This window comes from Podarcis muralis, chromosome 16 (genome assembly GCF_964188315.1).
Source record: "Podarcis muralis chromosome 16, rPodMur119.hap1.1, whole genome shotgun sequence".
NCBI classification, from domain to species: domain Eukaryota; kingdom Metazoa; phylum Chordata; class Lepidosauria; order Squamata; family Lacertidae; genus Podarcis; species Podarcis muralis.
The window spans coordinates 874,255-899,529 of record NC_135670.1 but is presented as its reverse complement, the minus strand read 5'-3'; the positions used below and the strand labels follow the sequence as shown (position 1 = coordinate 899,529).

Sequence of the window (25,275 nt, the reverse complement as noted above, 5' to 3'; positions counted from 1 at the left end):
AATCAATTAATGCGTCCCTATGGTCAAAAAAAGTCCAAACAAAGCCAAATTTGGTACAAAAAGAGTTTATTAAGTGCTCTTTAAAGCCACACATACTGTAAAGAGCATTTCAAAAATTGAAGGAACAATAATTTAAGTTTCTAAACATGACAGAAAAGCATTTAAAAATCACCAAAGTGTACAGTACTGTACATACATTTTCTAAGACTCTGGGGGACAACTCGAAGAAGGTTCCTCTTCCACTCTTTGCTTCTTGCTGAAGAACCTGTCCACGGTCTGCTGCTTCATCCGCCTTTTCAGCACCTCCCTGAAAGACGACATGACCCTCGTATCCAAAGTGTTCCCAAGGTCACGTGCCAGGTCCTTGTCAGGGTGGTACTGCTGTGCAAAAGCCTGCACCTCTTCCCACTTCTGGCAAATGTCCGCCAGTTCTTTGGAGGACAGCCGTTCCTCTTCCAGCAAGGCCTGCTCCTGCGCAGCCTCTGCCTGCAGTTCGACCAGCTCCTGGGTGGTCAGCTCGTGGCCGTCCTTCTTCCTCTCGCCGGCCTCTGCAGCAGCAGTCTTCTTGGGCCCCATGGCAGCACAGCTCCTACCTTCGCAAACCCAAAAAATAAATAAATCAGTGCTTCAGATCCAAAAAATTCAAAAGCACCAAACCTCCTAGAAAACACACAAGCTTCCAGATTCTTGCAAACCCCTTCTCAACTATTCCCCCAGCCACCCACCACACAGAAATCCAAACCCAGAAATCTCCTGCCCTTGGGCAGAAGATATAGAAGCAGGATTAGTCGCACCAACAGGGTAAAGAACAGCTTCTATCTGTGGGCTGTTAGGCTGCTGAATGAAAAGATAACAACAGGGCAACTGAGTTTCGGGTTTGGTGGGTGGGTGTCAGTAAACGAGGGGAATTAAGACTAAGAGAGCTGAGTGGGGGGAGCTCCTGTAATCTCGCTGTATACAAGTTGAACAAGTGACAATAAAGTATTTCATTCATTCATTAGTTGCATATAAGAACAACATATAATCAAATACAAGCAATCAAATACAGTTTTCCCCTACCCCCCCAAAAAAGCAGCCCCAACTATGTCCAGGTAATTACATTAGTAATATAATCAAATCAAAAATTATTTCTAGTTGCTGGTTTAAAAAAAACTATCATTCCACATGCTCCCATGTGTGTTAGGTGGTTTAAATGCTTGTTCTTTCTTTGATGCCTATGTCATAAAGAAGGACTGCGTTATGTAAAAGTTCTGTAGTTTTCCATGTTGTTTTCTATTATTATTATTATTATTGTTATTGTTATTATTATCTGGAACTCGGGAGGTTCCCTGGCGCCGAGCCAAACCAACGGAAGCGAGGTTTTCACGCCAGCCTTAATAAGTTCCAGCAAAAGACTTTGGGGCGATGGACTGATTTGAGTCAGTTAGTTAGTTATTGATTGGGGGGGGGGGGGCGGGGGGTATTTTCTGAGGCGGCTTTTCGCCCCCGAGTCAGAGCGAGGCCCGGCCGGGAAAGCGAGCTTGGCGGACGAGCCACTTACTTCCCAAGTCCCGCCTGGGACGGAGAGGCCTTTCTTCTTCGGGAGAGAAGGCGCAGAGAGAGAGAAGAGGGACCTCCGGGCGCACCGCTCCAGGCAAAGGCGGCGACGAAATGGCGCCCTCAGGCCCAGGGGGCCGGATCTTGGGCGCAGGAAGCTCTTCCGGGTCAGGACGCAACTACTTCCGGCGCGAGGGAAAGGCCGCGACGGTACCGGCTTCTCTCTCTCTTTGCCCCGGCGGGCTTTCGAGCGGGGGGGGGGGGCGCGGCCCGCCAGGCTCACGGGGCGGGGGGGGGGTCCGGGGAGGCGGGTCGCGCCTCCTGGAAAGGCCCTCCCTCCCCCTTCCCGTCGCTCTGTGGGGACGCAGGACCATAGACGTGGCGCGGGATAGAGCGGCCTCCTCTCCTCCCACAAAATCTCTTACTCTCTGGGTGCCCCGCCTGGAGTGAAGAAGGCCTTCCTCGGATCGGGGCCCTGAAGGGATCTCTTTTTAAGGCTGCTTGGAATGTGCCGCTTTTTATTGGAATTACCTGTGTGTTTTTAAATGATTTTAAATGATAGATAATGGTGATAATTAATAATAATAATAATAATAATAATAATAATAATAATAATAATAATAATAATATAATTTATTATTTCTACCCCAACCACCTGGCCGGGTTTCCCCAGCCACTCTGGGCAACAGAACATTGAAAACAGAATAAAACTTCAAACATTGAAAACTTCCCTAAACAGGGCTGCCTTCAGATGTCTTCTAAAAGTCGGATACAGTGGTACCTTGTGTTACGTTTGCTTCATGTTACCTTCTTTCAGGTTATGTCCTGCGGCAACCCAGAAGTACCGGAAATGGTTACTTCCAGGTTTCGCTGCTCACGCATGCGCAGAAGCACAAAATGACATCATGCGCAGAATCGGCGAATCACAACCCGTGTGTGCGCAGATGCGCCGCTGCGGGTTGTGCTCTTTTCATGTTGCGTACGGGCCACCAGAATGGATCCCATTCGCAACCAGAAGTACCACTGTTGACATCTTCTTGACATCTGATGGGAGATAGATAGGGACATATATAATACATGTACGTTAAAGGTAAACCATTAGGTCCAGTCATGGCCGACTCTGGGCGCTCATCTCGCTTTATTGGCCGTGGGAGCCGGTGTACAGCTTCCGGGTCATGTGGCCAGCATGACTAAACCGCTTCTGGCGAACCAGAGCAGCGCATGGAAATGCCGTTTACCTTCCCGCCGGAGCGGTACCTATTTATCTACTTGCACTTTGACGTGCTTTCAAACTGCTAGGTTGGAAGGAGCAGGGACCGAGCAACGGAAGCTCACCCTGTCGCGGGGATTCGAACCACCGTCCTTCTGATCGGCAAGTCCTAGGCTCTGTGGTTCAACCCACAGCGCCATACATGTACATACGTACTTTTCATTCGATTAACACTTATTTGTGTTCGTTTTTGTCTTCCCCATATGTTTTCAACTGCTCTTATGTTATCTGTAAGCTGCCCTGAGTCAGGGGAAGAGGCAGAGTACACATTAATTATTATTACTATTACTATTTCCTGCTTTCCACCACTGCAGGGCACAACATCAATTAAACCACAGTGAAATAACTTTCCTCTCTTTCGCCTTTCCTTCTGCAGAGTCTCCTTGCGATGGTCAGCTGTTCCCTGGAAGCCCAGAAGCGCTTAGCGGCCGACATCACCCGCGTCCTCTCCCTCTACGGCTTCATTGCGGATGCCTACATCATTGTGAGTCAGCCCCCATCTCCACCGCTGTGGGGCAGAAAGGGATCTGGGGAAGGGTGGCACCCTGGCCTCCTCACCGGGATCCGCATGATGAGCAGGGTGGGGGTCCTGGGCTTTCCCCGGAAGAATCTGGGAGGGGTTGGGATGCTCCCCGTTCCCGCACAACTCTTTGCACGGCTGCAGGCACACCATACATTTAAAGAACCCTGGGAACTATATTTTCCCCACATTGAACTACAGTTCCCAGCACTCTTAACAAACTGCATTTCCCAGGGGAGGGGGGGCAAGAAGCACGCAACTGTAACGCTGTTCCACCCCACCCCACCCTCTTTCTTCCCTGCTAGGAGTTTTTCACAGACAATCTGTGGGGCAGCCTCCCTCCATCCTGGCAGGCCGCCCTGGCTGACCTCCGGCCCCCACAGCTGGCCACCCTCCTGCTGGAAAATAGTCACGCCAGAGAGGAAGAAGCCAGGTAGGGTCGAGGGTGTTGTGGGTCTCCTTGGGCAGCCTCAAGGGGGCTTCCTCGGAAATGGGTGCATTTGAACCCGCCTTGTATGAACGGAGGGCCAAAGGGATGCAGGGCTCCCAGCGGAGCACTTTTCTCACAGTTTGAAAACACAGAGGCCGTGTTGTGAATTTAATTTTCTGTCCCTCCCCTGCCATTAAAGACGAATGAGAACGTGGGTGGTTTGGAGCCTCCACGTTACCTGCCACCGCTTGTCTCCCTCCCTCCCTCCCTCCCTCCCCCCCCCCCCCCAGGTACAGCTCGGTCTGGCCACTCTCCCTGCTGGCCTTCAAAGCCTCTGCCGACACCTTGGCGTTCCCCAGGAGGCCCAGCGGCTGGGCCGGCAAGTCCAAGGAAGCCGGGAGGCCGGAAGAGTTCCGGGACAACCAGTGCCAGAGCTCCAGGCTCCCGCCGCTTTTTCGGAAACACGTCAAGCCCAAGAAGCAGCACGAGATCCGGCGGCTGGGGCAGGTATGGCTCAGCTGGGGAGGGAGGGCGGCTCGAGTCAGTGAGCCCAGCTGCGTGTCACCAAGGAGGCAAGAACTGCTACCCCCACTGCCAGGCCCAGCCCTGTTCTCACTTGTTCCGTTTACATCCTGCCCAGGGTGGCAAACACACCACTACCAGAAAGCATTCTCAAAACAGGGCATTTGTTTTCTACCAAACAGGGATTTGGGGGTCACGTCAGATGCCAAGCCTGGGTACAGACAAAGGCCTTTAAAAAAAATTTAATCATTTTGTCAATACAAACAACAACTGCAAAAGACACATACAACAAAAACCGTAATAATAACAATAATAATACAGTTTGACAATTCAGATTTGAATACACTGATATACCTATGAATACACCTTTAAAACAATATTTTCCCACCTCTCTCTCCTCCCCCCACCTCCCACCATTATCCGCCTCATCACTTAAATATTCATTCCAGAGTTCTTCATATTTATCCATTCTTAATTTGCGTCGACATGCAATTCGTTCATATGTAGCTATTCTGTCCATATTACAGTGGTACCTCGCAAGACGAATGCCTCGCAAGACGGAAAACTCGCAAGACGAAAGGGTTTTTTGTTTTTTGAGCTGCTTCGCAAGACGATTTTCCCTATGGGCTTGCTTCGCAAGACGGAAACGTCTTGCAAGTTTGTTTCCTTTTTCTTAACACCATTAATACAGTTGCGACTTGACTTCGAGGAGCAACTCATAGCACGCGGTGTGGTAGCCTTTTTTGAGGTTTTTGAAGACTTTGGTGATTTTTGAAGCTTTTCCAAAACTTTTCCGAAACCGTGCTTCGCAAGACGAAAAAACTCGCAGAACGAATTAATTTCGTCTTGCGGGGCACCACTGTATCAGTCCATGTTGAACTCACTCCTGATAGCCAATTACAAGGGAGGCGGGCGCAACTCCCGAGGGAGGGTACTCCGCAAACAGGAAGCCACCACTGAAAAGGACCTGCTGTGAGTCAGTGCCAACCAGGCAGCCCCCAAAATAAGACCTCCACAGCCTGTCATAGGGTCCAAGCAAGGCATCTGCTTTGGAGGGGGGGGGGCCTGTTGCCAGAGCTGCTTCTGATGCCCCCGTGGCCCTGCCCACCAGCATTTCCTTCGCACACTCCCTTCCACCTCTTCCTCCAGCCACACCTGGTTTCCTCTCCTGCTGCTGCTGCTGCCCATCCTCCTCCTCTCCCTCTCCTGGGAAGCGGCCGCTGCCCCTTGCTGAAGCCACCAGAGGGTCCCTCTACCTGGGGGGCAGCTCCACAGGGGCCTCCCTGACTCCCGTTTCCCCCGCAGATGGTGAAATGGCTGAGTGAGCTCACGGGGTGCCGCCAGGTGGTTGACGTGGGCGCTGGCCAGGTACGTAGGGATGGAGGAGGCCTCTGGGGTTCATCTTCCTTTTCGGAGTCTCGCAAAGCCTGCTTTATTTGCAGTGTCTGCTCCCCCCTTTCCCCCAGGGCCACCTCTCGCGCTTCCTGGCCTTCGGCCTGGGCCTCTCCGTCACCGCCATCGAGGGAGACCCCCGGCTGGTCGCCCAGGCTGCCAAGTTCGACCAGGAGCTGGTGCAGGCGCTGAGGAAAGAGGGGGCCAAGCGAGGAGGGCAGGTGAGAAGGCAGAACGTCAGGGGTGGGGAGGGGGTGTGGTGTGTTGCAGAGGGTCCTGGCTTCCTGAGGAGGGGGCGGGGGCCAGTCCCTCTGGTCCAAGCCATGGCAGGCAGCTTCCTCAGGCACTTGGTGGATTCCCACATGGCAGGGGGTTGACTAGATGACTCTCAGGGGTCCCTTCCAGCTTCTGTGAGCCACACACCCTCCACTTAATGCCCTCTCCTTTTCCTTCAACCTCCATGGCTCCCCCAGCCAGAATCCCAGGAGCTGAGCCTTCTAGGCCTCTCCCTTGAACGCAAACTCAGCTGCGATTCCTGCATTGCAGGGGGTTGGACTAGATGGCCCTTAGGGTCCCTTCCAACTGAAAATATCTGGGGGAACTCCTGTAGCTGACGATCAGAAGCGAGGAGGAGTATTTTCAGGGGAGCAAGGAAGAGGGTACAGGCTGTTCCTCACATGTTGGCCTAGGACCCTCGTACCTACGGGACCGCCTCTCCTGGTCTGCCCCGCGGAGGACCTTAAGGACCACAAATGAAAACATTTTGGAAGTCCCAAGTCGCAAGGTGGTTAGATTGGTCTCAACTAGGGCCAGGGCCTTTTCAGCACTGGCCCCGACTTGGTGGAACGCTCTGTCCCAAGAGACTAGGGCCCTGAGGGACTTGACATCTTTCCGCGGGGCCTGCAAGACAGAGCTGTTCCGCCTGGCCTTTGGTTTGGACTCAGTCTGACCCTTATGTCTTCCCTCCCCTTATGGTCTTGATTTATGGGCTGCTTTTAAAATCAGGCTGCTTTTTAAATTGCATTTTAACCTGTATTTTAAATTGGGTTGTCCCCCCCCCCATTATGTTTCCATTATAATTTTACTGGTGTTAGCCACGCTGAGCCCAGCTTTGGCCGGGGAGGGCGGGGTATAAATAAAATTTATTATTATTATGATGTCCACCAGAGGGACCTTAAGGAGCTGGCCAAGGGACAGAGGAGCCAATCCCAGCCCTGTGTGGAGATGCTGCCAACGAGGATGGAGCCTGGGGTCTCCTACATGCAAAGCAGGCTCCGTCCCACTGAGCCACAGCCCTTCTTTTCAAATTAAAGTAGGACGCTAGTCCTCATGGTTTATGAAAAAATGGTTGAAATAGGACCGTGCCTTGCACAGAGCCATATACCTTTGTTCTGGGAGCTCAGCAGGTTAGGGGGAGGCTGGCCCAAACCCATCCTAGTCCCCAGGCAGGGGTCCTGGCCTCACCCAGCCCCTCCCTGGTTCTCCTGCCGGGTGACACCTTCTCCCTCTTCTCCTCCCCGCAGGTCCCCAATGGCATCTCTCTCAAGGGGCCGCGGCACGTGGCCGGCTGGGTGGATCCTGGGGCGCCGTGGACTGAGTTCTGGCAACTGCTGCAGCACCCGGAAGTGGAGGAGTGTGGCCCTGCGGTGGACGGAGGCAGCCTTGGGACGGCAGGAGTGGATCCTGGGGGAGAGGACCTCCCAGGCTCCCCGGAACGTGGGGCTGGCAGCGCCCCCGCCTGCCACACCCTCAGGGGGCGCCAGCTGCTCCTGACGGGACTCCACGCCTGCGGTGACCTGAGCGTGGCCCTCCTGCGCCACTTCGCCCGCTGCCCCCAGGTGGCGGGCATCACCTCCGTGGCCTGCTGCTACATGAAGCTCACCACGGCAGAAGCCCCCGTCCCGCCAGGGCCTGGCCCCCCGCCCTGCCCTGCAGAGCCCGGCTACCCCCTGAGCGCCTGGGTCTCCGCCCTGCCCGGCCACCGGCTCTCCTACAAGGCCCGCGAGGGGGCCTGCCACGCCCTCGAGGACTACGCCCAGCGGCTCAAGGGCCAGAGCGCCGCCCTCAGGACCCACTGCTTCCGCGCGGCGCTGGAGACGGTGATCCGGGCTGCTGACCCGGCCAAGAAGCGCCTGGGGGTGCAGACCATCGCCAAGGCCCACCAGCTCACCTTCGGAGAGTGAGCGAGCCCAGGGGGCGGCGAGTGCCAGGCCAGGCAGCTCCACTGGAGGGGGTTGGGATAGATGGCCTTTGGGGGGTCCCACACAACTCTGGTTCCATGAGTCAGTTAAAGCTGTGGCTCCAAATGTTCCCAAGGTGGGGGTGGAGGACAGCCCTGTGTGGATAGGGGTGGGGGCACAGCAAACCTTGGCCCCAGAAACCAAGGCGCTGACAGTAAGTAGCCATGAACCTTATTAGCTGCGATTCCTGCAATGCTGGGGTTGGGCTGGATGACCTTTGGGAGGCCCCTTAAATAATATGATGTAATAATAATTTATTATTTCTACGCCGCCCATCTGGATGGGTTTCCCCAGCCACTCTGGGCAGCTTCCAAGATTTGGGGGGAAATGTGCAATTAATTGTCACTGTTTTGTACAGTGGTACCTCGGGTTAAGTACTTAATTTGTTCCGGAGGTCCATTCTTAACCTGAAACTGTTCTTAACCTGAAGCACCACTTTAGCTAATGGGGCCTCCTGCTGCCGCCGCGCCGCCGGAGCACGATTTCTGTTCTCATCCTGAAGCAAAGTTCTCAACCTGAAGCACAATTTCTGGGTTAGCGGAGTCTTTAACCTGAAGCGTATGTAACCCGAGGTACCACTATATTTGTTTTTTATCCTATACAGTGGTACCTCAGGTTACATACACTTCAGGTTACATACACTTCAGGTTACAGACTCCGTTAACCCAGAAATAGTTCCTCTTTGCTTCAGGATGAGAACAGAAATCGGGCTCCGGCGGCACGGCGGCAGCAGGAGGCCCCATTAGCTAAAGTGGTGCTTCAGGTTAAGAACAGTTTCAGGTTAAGAACAGACCTCCAGAACGAATTAAGTTCTTAACCACTTTACAAAGTTTGCAGTTCTACAGATCTAATGGGTGTGGAAACCAAAAGGAGCCCCCAAAACGGGGCAGAGGTGGGTGGGATTTCCCCAAGACCTTTTGCGCTTCAGCCCAAGTGCAGAGGCTGAGCACGGCTCGCTCTCTCTCTCCTCCAGGTACGCCCGCTTGGGCCTGGAGAGGGTGGGGCTGGACCCTCACGCGGCGAGGCTGGAGCCTGGCCCCCTGCAGGAGCTGCTAGCCCAGGAGGGGAAAGTGGTGGCCTTCTTCAGCCTGGCCCTCCTGCTGGCCCCCCTGGTGGAGACCCTGCTGCTTCTGGACAGGATGATCTTCCTGCAGGAGGAAGGTAAGCAAGGGGGGGGTTCCCCAGCCACCATTCCTGCGCTGAAGGGGGTGGGCCAGGTGGCCTTTGGGGGTCCCTTCCAACTCTGCCATTCCACGAAGGAGCACCAGAGGGGGACATCAATCCCGCAGGCCCAGTGGGAACTTCCCTGCCCTACTGAGGAAGGGTCCTTGCTGGAAGCAGCCTGCCCCACACCTGCTACCCCCCGAATGTTGCCCCAAGCACAGCCAGGACCCTCACTGGGCTCTCCTCCCCAAACAGGGTTCCACTGCCAGCTGCTCCCGCTCTTTGACCCCGCCTTCTCCCCCCGCAACCTGGTGCTGGTGGCGGCCAAGACCCCTCTGGGCTCTGCTCTCTCGGACGTGGCAGCAGAAGACTGAAGGGGACCGCTTGGCGATGTCTGGACCCACACACCCTGCCCCGCACCCCAGGGAGCCAGAGAACAGGAATACCCACGAGGGGAAAAGCAGGGCGTGGGCACTCTGGACACCCGGATTCAGCCACAAAGGGGCCTCCTGCTCCCATCATCCCTGGCCAGGTATGGGTCAGAGAGGGTGGAGGAGATCTGGAGAGGTTTTCCCCTTTCCATCTGCGCCATGGAGGCAAACAGGCTCTCAGAAGAGGCATGGAGATGTGAACAGCCTGACACCTTCCTCCTTGGCCCCCTCCTCAGTAAGGAAATGCAGAGGAAGGCAAAAGACCCTTACCCACCACCAAGTCCAACTGAGGAACAGACTCTCCCAGGACTTTAAGAGCGGCAGAAAGCAGCTGGGAAGGGAGGACTTCCGGAAATTCTAGTTACTCATAAATTTCACAAGTGTGCTCATTTCCATCGTTTTCTGTGTTTTTTCCATGCACTGTGGACTTTTATGCATTGTAACTTTGCCACTGTTTTTAGTAATATGTTGAACATTTTTTAATTTATTAATATAACTGTTGAGAGCAGATTTCTGCTTATCTGATATTTCCAGAATGAGTTTCACCGTGTACTATTGTGTCGCTGTTCTATTATTACCGTGTACAGTGGACGTTTGCGTTGCGAACGTGATCCGTGCGGGATGCACGTCCGCAACCCACGGGTTGCAATTCGGCACTTCGTGACCGCCGAAACCTGGAAATAACCCATTCCAGTACTTCTGGGTTTCGGCGGTCCGTAACCCAAAAAAAAACACAACCTGAAGCATCTGTAACCCGAGATATGACTGTACTATTTTATTCTTGACTATTACCTTCGTTTGATACAAGTTGCCTATCCCAAAGTCCTATCTTTTATTGTGACCTTCTCTGCCTTGGATCAGATTGTTCCGTAGACGTGTGACCTTTGCTTCTATGGCTTATAAACCGCCTCATGGCGGGTAGCAATAAAGAAAGGCGGTATAGATAGACTTGCCAGAGGAGAAGGAGAACGGCCACATCCACAGACTCAAAGACACAGGTTGCGGTTTAGAGGGTCCCTTATCAGGAGGCAACAGCCCCCATCTCAGCCTCCTCCTCAATCTCCCCCCAAAGCTGAGAGTCTTTTGGGGTCCAGGCAGCGGGGCACCGATCCGCGGGATGAAAGGCCTCAATACCAGTAGGACTTCCTGAAGCGGCGTGTCTCCACGATGCCCATGAGTTCCATGATCTCCTCCTGGAACGTCTTCAAGGAAGGGACGTAGGTCTTCTCCAGGGCGTCCTCCACCGACGTGTCCTTGGGGCAGTCTTCAGCAGCAAGGCAGGGGGGAAAGAGGAGAAGAGAAAACGGGGTGCAGGAAATTAGGAGACTGGGTGTTTTTTTTAATGCTATGGTGCGGGTTCTGTAAACCCAGAACCAAGTTTCTAGTCCACATGACAGAGGACAGCTCAGAACCAAGGCAGGGTCCGCCTGAGGCAACAGGCGGTCAGGATTCCCTTTTCCCCATGGAAATCCGCTCCATGCCAGCTCCACTCCCAAATGCAAGAGCCACTCACCTGTCCATTGTTCTGGGATGATGCCATCGTCTCTCTGCTCCAAGGGCTTCGGGATGATCCTGCCGGTCCGGAGGGAGACGCGGACCCTCTCTCCTTCCTCTGTGTAGCGCCATTCCACCTCGGTGGGCAGCCTGGGGGGGCAAGGGCCAGACGAGAAGGGAGAGGGGAGGCCAGGGAGAGTCCAGCGGGGATGGGGAAGTGGGGTTTGGGGGGGGCGTGTTTGAAAGCAAGCTCAAGCTGAAATTCAGCATCTGCTCAAAACATTCTTGCTTAAGCCACCCAGATGCTTCAGAAGTTGGTGTGGGTTTAAATTTTCTGCATGCTGTAATTTTTTTACAACTGAGTGGCGTATAGTGTTCACGAAATATAAATATCTAAACTTAGCCTGCGGATCAATCGTCAAACTGTTAAACAACAATAATACAAATATCAGTGCTTTTTTCTGGGGGTGCTCAAGGTTACGCAGTACTGGCACCCTTTTTCTAGAAGAAAAACACTAATAATAATAATAGTTTTATTATTAATACCCTGCCCACCTGGCCTCGCTTAAAAACACCAAAGTCTTCAGTCTCTGAGTATATGGCTCACAGGGGAAATAAGTACCCAAGTGTTTGTTGTCGTAACAAAAAAGGAGAACAATCGATATTTCATTTACCTAGCAGGATTTAAATACCTCTTAATCATCCTTAATATCACCGGCTGGTTTACAAATAATATTAAATGTTCATTTAAAAAACCCCTGAGACTTTCATTCTACAGCTTCTGGAGACAGACCTCTTATCTTTGGACACTTGAGAAATATATTTTTATGCCCCAACTTATTTCTGTGAGCTAACTTGTTCAAAACTGTTTTTAAGATTGAGTTTTAATCTCTGGAAACGGTCCTGGGACCTTGGGGTGAAAGCCAGCTTAATAATAATAATAATAATAATAATAATAATAATAATATACAACAAATTACGATGGAAGGCTAGAAAGGGTTTTCCTCTTCTTCCAGCGAACGAGCCTGCTGTTTAGAAAAGCTCTTAAATAAACGAAGAGGAGCCTAACCTCTGGAAACGAATCCACGGTGCTTTCAGGGGGACGCCGTTTGCCCCCCGCAGATCATGGGATCACAGAATCATCGAGTTTGGAGGGACCCAAAGAGCCATCTAGTCTATGGGTAGTCAAACTAAGGCCAGGGGGCCGGATCTGGCCCAATCGCTTTCTAAATCCGACCTGCACATGGTCCAGGAACCGGCGTGTTTTTACATGAGCAGAATGTGTCCTTTTAATTAAAATGCATCTCTGGGTTATTTGTGGGGCATAGGAATTCGTTCATTAATTTTTTCCCAAAATATAGCCCAGCCCCCCACAAGGTCTGAGGGACAGTGGACCGGACCCCTGCTGAAAAAGTTTGCTGGCCCCTGAAGTCCAACCCTTGGCCACGCAGGGATCACAAGCAACGAATTCAGGAATGGCAATCAAGGGGCAAATTCTTAGTATTGCCCTGCCCCCTTACCTGTCAGTGGGGTCGACCAGGGACACCCAGTTGATCAGCAGTGGACCCTCACTGGCCATGTACATCCCACCGTAGGCGCCGGACTTGCCCGTGTATCGGTAGTGCTACCGGAAAGGGGAGGGAAGGAATAATAATAATAATTTATTATTTATACCCCGCCTATCTGGCTGGGCTTCCCTAGCCACTCTGGGTAGCTTCCAACAAAATATTAAAATACCGTAATGCATCAAACATTTAAAGCTTCCCTAAACAGGGCTGCCTTCAGATGTCTTCTAAAAGTCTGGTAGTTGTTGTTCTCTTTGACATCTGGTGGGAGGGAGTTCCACAGGGCAGGGGCCACCACCGAGAAGGCTGAGCCAAAGAGCACATAAGGGTCTCAGTGTGCCAAAGCCCCCAGAACACCCCACTTCTCTCCTGGGGGGGGGAGCCCAAGGGCACCACCATCATCATCATCACTTACCACATTCAGGCCCTCCAGAACGACCCAGTTCCGCTCTCGGATCACCTGGGAGACCATGCCTTGCTTGCCCAAGTCCTTCCCCTTCAGAATCTGGACCTAAAAGGACGAGAGAAAGGCATGCCACGTGGGGTTGGGGGTCGGCAGGAAGGGAAGACCCCCGGTTGGGTCAGCTGCCCCGTTTGGGGGCAAGCAAGGGACCGTTCTGGATCCTGACCTCCAAGGGCTGCCCCACGGAGTTCCCATGGTAGCGGTCAAGCCTTGGGAGGCGGGCATTGCGGAAGCGAGTGGGCACAGACAAAGCGGGTAGCTGAGAGCAGGGAGAGACCTCACCGTGTCGCCCTTGAAGAACTTCCAGTCCTCGTCTTTGATGGGCTCCACGGGGATCTTCTTCCGCCAGACCCACGGAGGGTTCTTGGCCTTGTCGGCGACAGAGCCGGGCCGGTTCATGCCATAGCGGTAGCCGGGGTGCGGCTTGAATTTCTCCGCCGCGGCAAGGAGGACGGAGAGCCTCATGGTCCCTGCGAGGAAAGGGAGGCTCAGGGAGGTCAGTCAGTCCGCTGTGGGTTTTTAAAATACTTTTATTTTGCGTTAAACAAGTACATATAGAGACAACCAAAATTACAAAAGAAAATTCCTTAATAATAGTAATGGGGGGAAACTACAAAAAATATCAAAGTACATGGCATAAAACATAAGCCAGTATGGGAAAGGAAAAGAAAAGGAAAAAGGAAAAAAAAAGAAGGGGAGCCGGCCCTGCACCATTGGGGGGCAGAGCACAGCCCCAGGGGCTTGCAGCCCTCGACAGCCCCTCTCTTCCTCCCTGAATTTCCCCGGTCCTCCTTGAGGACTAGAACCGTGAAAGCGAACATTAAATTGGTTTTTCTCCCCCCCCCCCCCCAATTATGTTTTTACTGTAATTTTACTGGTGTTAGCTGCCCTGAGCCCGACTTTGGCCAGGGAGGGCGCGGTATAAGTAAAATGTATTATTATTAGTAGTAGTATATCTAAATTCGGCCCTGCACGATGGGGGGGGGGGGCAGAGCACAGCCCCTCTCCTCCTCCTCCTCCTCCCTGAATTTCCCTGGTCCTCCTTGAGGACTAGAACCTTGAAAGCGAACTCCCGAGGAGGGCAGGCCCCCTCCCGACCCTGATGCCCATTTGCACCCCGGACCCTGGCCTCAGGGCCCCCTCTGCTCCCCCCCCCGTTTTGCAGGGAAGAAGAAGGTGCCCCCCCAAAAAAACCCCTCCTGCCCCACGCGCTCCCTCCCCCAACTCACCTTCTGCCTCGCAGCCTCGCCGGGAAGACTGCGCACGCGCAAAGGGAGGGGAAAGGGGGAGGGCGGGCGCGGTGCATTCTGGGACTTGTAGTAACCCGGGAGGGAGGAAAACAGCTGTTTGCCGAGGGAAGTGGAAGGAGAGAGGTGCTCTTTGCATCTGGGAGGCGCAGGTGGAGGTTTCTTTTAGGGATGGCGTTTCGTGAGGCTCCTTTCTTTCTTTTTAATAAGATTTATTAATTGGACAATCAAATACAATCAAATGTCAATAATGAACCCAAAAAGAAGAGGGGGGGGGGAGGCAGATGAAATTAATGGGCTGTGCAGAATTAGATAAAATGACAGGAAGGATCCTGCGGGATAGCTGAACTACTTGAGAAGCAATTGTAATAAACAGATCACGCTAGTAGGACTATGCTAAATATTGCAGAGAGGATTATGAAGAGAATTGTTAGTTAAGGGAAATTAAAAGTAATAGAGAAATTAAGAAATGTAGATTAAGTGATAAAGACTGAAAAATCTTCAGGTACCAAAAAGAATGGAGCAAATTTATGGTCTGTGTAAGTGAGAACTGTAGAAATCTGAAGACGTTAGCAGGACTGAAATAAATCTTATGTCATGGTTTAGTCTTTTACTAATGAATCAGTGAATTAAAGATTGGAATAAGAAAACCTGCGGAAGGGAAGGAGGGAAGTCAATGGCTCTATGGAGCATAAAGTAAGATAGATGTAAAAATATTTGATATATTTGTTTGTTGGTGTATCTAAAATGAAACTTAATAAAAAGCATATTCAAAAAAAGAAAAATCTTCAGATATGAGAATCAAAGGCTGGATGCCCTTCCAGCCACAGAGACGCCCTCCCACCATTCTGGCACATGGCCCCTGGAGGGTCACCCGGTGGGGCTCTGGGGCTAGAACAAGGTTAAGGCTGCTTAGAGCCGCAGGATTGTCAGAAGGGACCCCAAGGGCCATCTAGTCTGACCCCGCGCAATGCAGGTATCTCCACCTGAGAAGTGGCTACCCAACCAGTGTAGTTATTGATCGCTCACATGGTATTTCACCTTTTGGGGGGGTTGTCTGCAAACTGACCGTGGGAAGTTTATTCAAGGTATATATTTATTAAATGAAAAAATAAAGGCCTTTCTTTTGTTGTTTTCAGGAAGCCCACCCCCCCCCCACCCCCCGGCCGCTGGAACGGTGGGCTGGGTCCGCCTGCTTCCGTCTCTGGCTTGGCATCTTCACCAGCTGCCCTCTGCCCCACCTCCAGGCTGGGGGGGCACTGGAAGGGGCGCCCAGGCCGGGGGGCTCTCCTCGCCCTCCCCTCCTCCTTCCTTGGGGGGCTCCTTCTCGTCCTCCTCCAGCTCCAGCTCGTGGGGGGGCACGCGGATGCCCAGCTTGGCTTCCACCTTCCAGAGCCGCCCCTGGACCTCCTGCAGGTTCTCCTTTAAGGTCTTGACAGACTTCAGGCAGTCGTGGCAGCTGCGGAGGTCCTTTTTCCCTGCGGGGAGAGGAGCAGCCTTCAGGGAGGGGCAGATCCGGCACCCCGCTTGCTGCAAACAGAACAGGAGGAACATTGGCAGCTGGCGTGGGGGGAAGGCTTGCGTCAATTTGCAAAAAGCAAGGTGGATTTTTAAAAATAATAAATAATAATATTTTTTTATTTATACCCCGCCCTTCCCGGTTCAAAAACTGGGCTTGGGGCGGCTAACAACATATTTAAAACAATTATAAATGCAGCATAAAATACAGTATGAAAACAATGAATAACAATAAAATTCAAAAATCAAAAATCAATTAGATAATCCCCAGGGCTAGCTGGCTGAATTGGTCCTACTTGGGCCAGCGAGGAGACCAGGGGAGAATTAGCTGTGGGGTCTCAGAGCAGGTGATCTTCATAAAAGGGGAGGGGGAGGGAAGAGAAATAAAAGATCAGGCTGAATTCAAATTAAAGGCCATGCGGAATAGCTCTGTCTTACAGGCCCGACGGAAGGAGGTTAAATCCTGCAGGGCCCTGGTCTCCTGGGACAGAGCATTCCACCAGGTTGGAGCCACCACTGAGAAGGCCCTGGCCCTGGTGGAGGATAATCTGACTTCCTTTGGGCCCAGGACCTCTAAACTATGGTTATTCATGGACCTTAAGAAGGTCCTCTGCAGAGCAGACCAGGAGAGGCCGTCCTGTAGAATACGAGGGCCCTAAGCCAAAAAAAAACCCCTTTTGCTATTTTTATAGAATTGGAAGGGACCCCAGCGGGTCATGTAAACCCACCCTCTGCAATGCAAGGATCACAGCAAAACAATCCCTGACAATTGGCCACCCAGCCTCTGTGTGAGTTGCTCTAGTCTCACTTGACCCCGGGAGGGGCAAGGCAGGGCACCGAAGCCCCCCAAAACATTCATCCATTGCCCCTCTGTGGCTCCTGAGGTTTCGGCAGCTGTTGTCTCCCCACCACCACCGCCAAAACCCCCCCACACACACACCCCAGATCTTTGCAGCTTCCTTAAGGACTAGCATCTTGCATGCTCTAGTTATCTCTCGCTTGGACTACTGCAATGTGCTCTACGTGGGGCTACCTTTGAAGGTGACCCGGAAACTACAACTAATCCAGAATGCGGCAGCTAGACTGGTGACTGGGAGCCGCTGCTGAGACCATATAACACCGGTCTTGAAAGACCTACATTGGCTCCCAGTACGTTTCCGAGCACAATTCAAAGTGTTGGTGCTGACATTTAAAGCCCTGAACGGCCTCAACCCAGTATACCTGAAGGAGCATCTCTACCTCCATCGTTCTGCCCGGACACTGAGGTCCAGATCCGAGGGCCTTCTGGCAGTTCCCTCCCTGCGAGAAGCAAAGCTACAGGGAACCAGGCAGAGGGCCTTCTTGGTGGTGGCACCCGCCCTGTGGAACAGCCTCCCACCAGATGTCAAAGAGAAAAACAACTACCAGACTTTTAGAAGACATCTGAAGGCAGCCCTGTTTAGGGAAGCTTTTAATGTTTAATAGACTATTGTATTTTAATATGGTGTTGGAAGCCGCCCAGAGTGGCTGCGGAAACTCAGCCAGATGGGCAGGGTACAAATAATATGTTGTTGTTGTTGTTGTTGTTGTTACTATTACGGAAGTAGAGATGCTCAGGAAGCTGGAGCAGACCCTTCTCCCGGAGGAGGAGGAGGAAGGCACAGGGGTCTTGTGGGGGGACGGAGGGGGAGCGCCCCACCCTCCCCTACTTACGCTCCCGGCGGTGGCGAGACTGGCGCTCCTGTGCTGCCCCCAGCTCTTGAATGAAGCCCAGAATCTCATGATGGGGAATGGGGAAAGCAGGTTGGGAAGAGGGTGACTGGGCTTCTGCGGGTGCTTCCTTGGAGGGGAGGGTCCCCAGGGGCTGGGGGGCCTTGGCAGGGCTTTCCGGATCGTCACCTAAAAGAGAAACCCGGCAGGCCAGGAAGCGAAGGGTGGCCGGTTGCTCCCGACCCCCCTCTGTCCCCCCACCCACCCTCTCTCTGGGCTTACCATCCTCAACTGACCCATCTGGCTGGGGCTCAGCTCTGGGCGCCCGTCGAGGGGGACAGCCTGGAAAAGAAAACAACAGACCCTCCAAGTCTCCCTATTTTCTAGGGACAGCCCCGGATTTACAGAAGCCGCCCCAGTTTCCCATTTGATCCTGGAACGTCTCGCTTTTTCTGAGGACGTCCCTGTTTTCATCGGAGAAGTGCTGGGGGGGGGGGTATGCAGTGAAATAAAAAAATTAAGGTCTTATATATATGATAAATGTTCATAAATGTACCAACCAAGCACAAACATAGACCGCCCTGAAACCATTTTGACTCCCAAACGGACAAAATGTTTTCTCTGCAAGGAGGGAGGGCAGGAATTGGTTATTCACCATTTCAAAGGAACGGGCAGACTACCAGGAAAGGCAATCAGATAAGGCATTATCAGATAAGCTGGCAGACAGGAGATAAACAAAGCACTCAGATTTCTGTTGTAGACTGCCCTTTCTGTGATGTAGGTATGATGTATGGAGATCCAGGGCGGGCAATTCAAAATATCTTTATAAGGGTGGGTACACCTGGGTTCTGAGTCCTCCTCCTTCTCCTGCGTGTGAGGGGAGCACCCTGTTGCAACAGATCAATAAAGATCAGGCTTACTAGCTGCTTTGCTTCTCAATAGTCTCTGCTTGGCCTCTATTATTTTCTCTGACTGAAGGAGATCCTGCAAAGGACTCTATGAGGGCTCTTGTGTCCCCTGTAAGGGAATAAGGGCAGATTTTTGTTTATTACAGCAGTAAGGGAGGAGAAGGTTCTCCTGGGCCATCGCCCCCAATGGAGATCCAAGGAGGGGCCTCTGCTGAAGTAAAGCACCACCTGTGTTTGCAGGTGAGCCTCCATCCCACCCACCTGTCTGCCAAGGCCTTTCCCCTTCAGCCACCTCGTCCGCCAGGCTCCTCTCTCCTGGGGTCTGCGCCAGCGCCCAGCCTGACTCCCACAGGAAGCCTTGCCCAGGTGCCCCGATCCAGGGCAGGCAGTTCTCCAGAGAGCAAACCCTTGGGGGGCTTTTGAGCCCCCACCCACCCCAGACCCGCTCCTCACCTTCTCCGACAGCCGCCTCCTTTGGCCCACAATCCTGCTTCCCCTTCTCTCGCTTTCCCTCCTCCCTGATTTCTGACAGCCTGGGAGGAAGAGCGGGAGTCTTCATGGCAGCGAATATTCGCACAGTAATTGTATTTCATTCATTTATTTCTTTATTGCATTGATGTGTGTTTCTCCCCCTCCAAGAGAGCCACTGAATCCCGGGGAGCTTTTCAGAGGGTTCCCACTCCAGCCCCAAATGTTGCCCCAACCGCATGGTCTCTCTTGCCTTCCACCTCCCACCCTTGGCCCAACAGAGCCAAAGGGTCCCGAGTCGAGGGTCCCAGAGACGCCCACCTCCTCACCTGTGGTCTTCCTCGTAGCGGGATCTGGAAGAGGGAAAGGAGGCGGATCAGACAGGCCCTTCAGAAAGGATCCCAGTCAACTAGCCGACCCACATGCGGGGAGTTGCCAAGGCAGGCTCAGAGGAAGGGGCCTGCCCTGCAGGGTTAGGGTTAGAACCCGAGTGGGAACAGGGCTATTATTACATTACTACTACTACTACTACTATTATTATTATTATTATTATTATTATTATTAATCTCCTGCCTTTTTCCTGGATTGGAACTCAAGGCAACTTACACAACTCCAAACGGACAAAATACGTATGAAATGCAATTGTTAAAAAGCAAACTCCCAACAGGATTAAAATTGTGTTAGAATGGACTTATTGGAGGCTGGTGGACTCTCCTTCCCTGGAGGATTTTAAGCAGAGGTTGGGACCATAGCTGTCAACGTTTCCCTTTTTTTAAGGGAAATTCCCTTATTCCGAATAGGATTCCTCACGAGAAAAGGGAAAAGTTGACAGCTATGGTTGGGACTCCTGTGCTTCCCGCACTGCAGCGGGTTGGACTAGATGACCGCTGGAGGTCTCCTCCGACTTTACAGTTCTGAGACACGATAATGCATTGCAGGAAGCTTCATCCAGCCTGAGGGCTGCATTCCTTTCTGGACTCCCTTCTGAGGGCCGCATGCTGGTGGTGGGCTGGGCCAGGGGTGGAAGTGGGCGGAGTAACCAGCATTCACTTTTACCTTTGTACACACACAAACACCTCTCTTCGTCCAGGCAAGCAAAAGGCAGGATCAGACCCATTCCCAGACAGGGTGCAAAGCAGGGCAGGCAAGGAGTGTAGCTCAGGAAGAGGTCTGGAGGGCCACACTGATCCCCCCACCCCCAAAGCCAGAGGTCTGCATTGGTGCAATTATTATTATTATTATTATTATTATTATTATTATTATTATTAATTTATACCCCGCCCATCTGGCTGGGTTTCCCCAGCCACTCTGGGCGGCTCTCAACAGAATATTAAATACAATAACCTATTAAACATTAAAAGCTTCCCTAAAGAGAGCTGCCTTCAGATGTCTTCTAAAAGTTTGGTAGTTGTTTATTTCTTTGACATCTGACGGGAGGGCGTTCCACAGAGCGGGTGCCACCACCGAGAAGGCCCTCTGCCTGGTTCCCTGTAACCTCACTTCTCACAATGAGGGAACCGCCAGAAGGCCCTCAGAGCTGGACCTCAATGTCCAGGCTGAGCGATGGGGGTGGAGATGCTCCTTCAGGACCTGAAGCAAAAGTGTGCAAAACCACGCAAGCTGAGCTGGGAACCAGAATGAACCCCGAGAACGAACCACAGCAACACCTCGGCTTGAGGACCATTCCTGATGCTTCTCCTGGGCTTTACCTGCGGCAGCGGTGGTTGCACGAGAACCAGCACTTCATCGCGCAACGGAGGAGGAGAGCAGAGGAAATCATCCTGGAATCCTCGTGGATCTCTGGGGAACCGAGAGTGCCAGAATCTGTGGCCAGTTGTGAGGTCACCGCCTGGTCAATCGTGGGCCACAGAAGCTGCGGCTTGAACCCACCACACAGTGCCATATGTGGTGGGACTGTAGTAAAATTTAAAAATTCTGGGAAAGGATATACAATGAGTTGAAGAAAATGTTCCAATTAACATTTGTAAAAAAGCCTGAAGCATTCTTGTTAGGGATTACATTTTCATGTATGCGACAACGGTGGCAAGAGTCTTAATAGCACAAGGATGGAAGAACGAGGAAATCCCGACTAAAGGACTATGGCAAGAAAAACTGATGGACTATGCGGAATTGGCACACAAACTACATGATAAGGACAACTGTGATTTTAAAGAAGAATGGGAACCTTTTACGAAGTACTTAAAGAAACAACAAAATGAACTGGACTCCTTGGCAGGGTTTGAATAAACATACACAAACTTTTTATTGGTAATATAGATAAATTAAGGATCCTTACAATTTTATAACATGCAGAGAATAATATGTGCTGAAAAACCAGAGAAAGGAGCTGAGGGAAGTCTGGGGGTGGGATTAGAGGGGGGAAATGGGGAGGGGGAAAATGAGGATAATGTATTTTTGATAAATTGTTATGTTGAAATTCTTAATAAAAAACATTCAAAAAAGCTGGTTCCTGAAGTAAGAAGGACTTGTCACAATATGCTCACTCACATCTATTTTTTGATGAGGACCATAAAATAGATGCAATTGGGTGCAATATCCAAAAGTCAAGGTAGGGTGTTTTCAGGGTTTTCCCGCCCCCAGCCAGAATTCGCCAGAACTCAGCTCCAGCACCTCTCAGGTGGGCGCCATTGCCATTATAAGAGACCAAGGGGGAAGTTTATGGTGAGTTCTGGCACCTCTTTTTCTAGAAAAATAGCACTGGATGTTTTCAAGGCAGACGAAAAAGTTTCTCTTGATTATAAAGGTTCCTGGACATCACAGCCTGCCATTTCCTCTCTTCGCCACAGTGAGGCGCTGCTGCCTCAAGCACAAATTGCCATCCAACCCTAATTGCCTCAAGAGAACTTACTCTCAATCGGCCGGCCGGTTGGTTGAATCTGGCCCCTGTGGCAGTTTATTTCCTGGAGTAAAATCCTAAAAAAAAAAAAAACCACCTCAACAACTTAAGCTCAACTAAAGGTAAAGGGACCCCTGACCATCAGGTCCAGTCATGGCCAACTCTGGGGTTGTGGTGCTCGTCTCGCTTTGTTGGCCGAGGGAGCTGGCGTACAGCTTCCGGGTCATATGGCCAGCATGACTAAGCCACTTCTAGCGAACCAGAGCAGCGCACGGAAACGCCGTTTACCTTCCCGCCGGAGCGGTACCTATTTATCTACTTGCACTTTGACGTGCTTTCGAACTGCTAGGTTGGCAGGAGCAGGGACCGAGCAACGGGAGCTCACCCTGTCATTGCGGGGATTCGAACCGCCGACCTTCTGATCAGCAAGCCCTAGGCTCTGTGGTTTAACCCACATCACCACTCGCATCCCTTTTTAAGCTCAACTACTTTGGGGTAAAATCATAAGAAAGCTCAACAAACTTCAAAAAAGGTAAACAACTTTGGTCAGCCCTCACGGCCCTTCGCTTCATCAAATCTGGCCCTCTTTGAAAAGAGTTTGGACACCACTACTGCGGGAACTGTGTGTTTGTCTGTGTGCAGCTGAGAATACGTGCAGCCCTTGGGCAAAGCCTTCTCCACCTCCACGCATTTGTTTAATCCTCTTTTAAAGCCATTCCAGATTGGTGGCCATCCCTGCCTCATGTGGGAGGGGGTTCCCACTGGCAATAAGGTGCTCCCCCTCCCCACAGAAGTCAGTTGAGCCTTCAGGGACACAGGTGAATCTAGGAGACCCCTTTAAACTACACAACTGTCCCTTCAGGGGCACAGCAACCCTGAACTGTTGAACTCCTTAACTCCAGGACCTGAGAACTTCTCAACCACAAAGTCTCCATCCTACCAGTGTTATAAGACAAAAACCTGCTCCTTTATCCCTTATGGGGTATCCAAGAGCCCATATAGGGTCCTTATGTAGGTTTTCTATCGTTAGGAGAAAGTGACAGGCCAAGCAGAGAATATTGAGAAGCAAAGCAGCTAGCAAGCCTGATCTTTATTGAACTGTTGCAACAGGGTTCCCCGCTCACCCCACGCAGGAGGAGAGGAACCTAGAACTATGGTGTTCAATCTCATATATAGACATTTGAAAATTGCCTCCCCTGTAGCTCAAGACCACCCCCCAAAACATCACACATACGTCACTGAAGGGGTGGTCTACAGCAGAAAACCTGTCTGCCAGGATATCTCATAATGGTCACTGATTGCTTTTACTTGGGCATCCTGGTCATTCTTTTGTGGTGGTAAATACTCAGTTCCTGAATCCAGGTCACAGGCTCACCCTATTCACACACAGATACGCCCTCAAGACAGGATTTGTGAGCAAAGAGACAATGGGGAGGTTTTTCCCATTTCCTCCCTCCTTGCAGAGAAACATTTGAGGTCAATTTGGGAGGGTCAAAATGGTTTCAGGATTGCTTTCCTGGTACCTCGGGTTACATACGCTTCAGGTTACATACGCTTCAGGTTACAGACTCCGCTAACCCAGAAATAGTGCTTCAGGTTAAGAATTTTGCTTCAGGATGAGAACAGAAATCGGGCTGCAGCAGGAGGCCCCATTAGCTAAAGTGGTGCTTCAGGTTAAGAACAGTTTCAGTTAAGTACGGACCTCCAGAACAAATTAAGTACTTAACCTGAGGTATACTTATGTATGTGTTCGCCTTGCAAATTTATGAACATATGATTTATATATATGAGACCTTAAAGATAAAGGTAAAGGGACCCCTGACCATTAGGTCCAGTCTTGGCCGACTATGGGATTGCGGCGCTCATCTCGCTTTATTGGCCGAGGGAGCCGGCGTACAGCTTCCGGGTCATGTGGCCAGCATGACTAAGCTGCTTCTGGCGAACCAGAGCAGCGCACGGAAATGCCGTTTACCTTCCTGCCGGAGTGGTACCTATTTATCTACTTGCACTTAGACGTGCTTTTGAACTGCTAGGTTGGCAGGAGCAGGGACCGAGCAATGGGAGCTCACCCCGTCATGGGGATTCGAACCTATAACACCAGGATTCAGGGTCAAGTTTGCTGGCCCTTGTCCAGCGCGCCAGAGCACCCAAGCACCTGTTTTAAACAGTCACAGCCTCTCCTGAATGATTCAGATGTCACAGAGAAACAGAACAGGGTGTCAGCAGCGTACTGACAACACCCTGCCCCAAACCTCACAATGACCGCTCCCAGTAGCTTCCTGTAGTCATTCAACAGCCCTAGGCAGGGCTGACCCACTCATGAGGCAAGGTGAAGTGACCGCCTCGCGCGGCAGGATCCACGGGCAGCAGGTCTGGCCTCCAAGGGGCGCATCGCCCGCTGCCACGGTGGTAAAAGCTCCGGCACACTCCTTGGACTGTCTTGCCAGAGTGGTGCATACTCTAGTTATCTCCCGCTTGGACTATGCGCTCTATGTGGGGCTACCTTTGAAGGTGACCCGGAAACTACAACTAATCCAGAATGTGGCAGCTAGACTGGTGACTGGGAGTGGCCGCCGTGACCATATAACGCCGGTCCTGAGAGATCTACATTGGCTCCCAGTATGTTTCCGAGCACAATTCAAAGTGTTGGTGCTGACCTTGAAAGCCCTAAACAGCCTCGGTCCAGTATCCCTGAAGGAGCGTCTCCACCCCATCATTCAGCCCAGACATTGAGGTCCAGCGCTGAGGGCCTTCTGGCGGTTCCCTCCCTGCGAGAAGCCAAGTTACAGGGAACCAGGCAGAGGGCCTTCTCAGTGGTGGCACCTGAGCTGTGGAACGCCCTCCCAGCAGATGTCAAGGAAATAAACATCTATTTTACTTTTAGAAGATATCTGAAGGCAGCCCTGTTTAGCACTTGACTCTGAGCTATCCCAAACAGATATTCACTCACCCTTCCCCTTTCCTGATGGGGGCAGGTGGGGCACCATTTTGTGGTTCGCCTCGGGGGTCAAAACATATCGCAGCCCTGGGGGGGGGCCATTATGGGAAACCAGCAAGCAGGATTCGAACACAAGAGCAGCACTCTTCCCTCCTGTGGTTTCCAGAAACTGGGATTCAGAAGCATGGCTGCCTCTTCGCTATGGAGGCTACTAGCCCTTGGTAGCCCTCTCCTCCTCCATGAATTTGTCCGAATCCCTTTCGAAGCCACCCAATTGGTGGGCATCACAGCCTCCTGCGGGAGAGGGGTGTAGTTGGGTGCTAGGAGGGCCTCCTTTGGCCTGATCCAGCAAGGCTCTTCATTATACAATTCATTATAAATTATAAATTCATTATAAATTATATAAATATAATTTATATTTACACAGGCAACTGCGTCCTTAAAGACAGCGGCAACCAGACATAATTCAGCTACAAGGCGAAGCCAACATAGAAGCACATTTTGACTACCAGAACAGGATCAGTGCTGAGCCAAAGCACAAAAGCTGGACAAAACTCCCGCCACCCTCCAGTCTGGAGCCTCGAAGGGAGAGGCAGGCGCAAGGGGATTCTGCTCTTATGGTG

At 51.8% G+C, this 25,275-nt stretch overlaps 3 protein-coding genes across 5 annotated transcripts in view; 1 reads left to right on the top strand and 2 right to left on the bottom strand.

The window, feature by feature from the left end:
- LOC114587179 (T-lymphocyte surface antigen Ly-9-like) overlaps positions 1 to 1,770 on the bottom strand; it is a 52,562-nt gene extending 50,792 nt beyond the window's left edge. Inside the window, exon 1 of one of the 2 annotated variants that reach the window (XM_077920599.1) lies at positions 1,541 to 1,770. The gene's annotated coding sequence lies outside the window, so the exon portion shown is untranslated. The remainder of the gene's footprint in view (positions 1 to 1,540) is intronic. The other variant, XM_077920595.1, reaches the window with a different exon arrangement.
- A 54-nt stretch (positions 1,771 to 1,824) lies between these two features.
- Positions 1,825 to 9,883, top strand: METTL25B (methyltransferase like 25B). Of its 2 annotated transcripts, XM_077920600.1 has the most exons (9): positions 1,825 to 2,069; positions 3,183 to 3,290; positions 3,632 to 3,759; positions 4,047 to 4,263; positions 5,584 to 5,646; positions 5,745 to 5,891; positions 7,194 to 7,849; positions 8,884 to 9,071; positions 9,330 to 9,883. In XM_077920600.1, exons 1-9 carry the CDS (start codon positions 2,043 to 2,045, stop codon positions 9,446 to 9,448), a joined length of 1,653 nt encoding a protein of 550 aa, XP_077776726.1. In that variant the 5' UTR covers positions 1,825 to 2,042; the 3' UTR covers positions 9,449 to 9,883. The 2 variants fall into 2 exon arrangements, with proteins under 2 accessions (XP_077776726.1, XP_077776727.1); XM_077920601.1 differs by lacking the exon at positions 5,584 to 5,646.
- Positions 9,884 to 10,255: 372 nt separating this feature from the next.
- MRPL24 (mitochondrial ribosomal protein L24) lies at positions 10,256 to 14,345 on the bottom strand. Its single transcript, XM_077920603.1, has 6 exons — positions 14,257 to 14,345; positions 13,310 to 13,497; positions 12,980 to 13,075; positions 12,520 to 12,623; positions 11,019 to 11,149; positions 10,256 to 10,769 (listed from the first exon to the last, which is right to left on the bottom strand). The coding sequence occupies exons 2-6, from the start codon at positions 13,490 to 13,492 to the stop codon at positions 10,633 to 10,635; spliced, it is 651 nt and encodes a 216-aa protein (XP_077776729.1). The 5' UTR covers positions 13,493 to 13,497; positions 14,257 to 14,345; the 3' UTR covers positions 10,256 to 10,632.
- Positions 14,346 to 25,275: the final 10,930 nt, after the last annotated feature.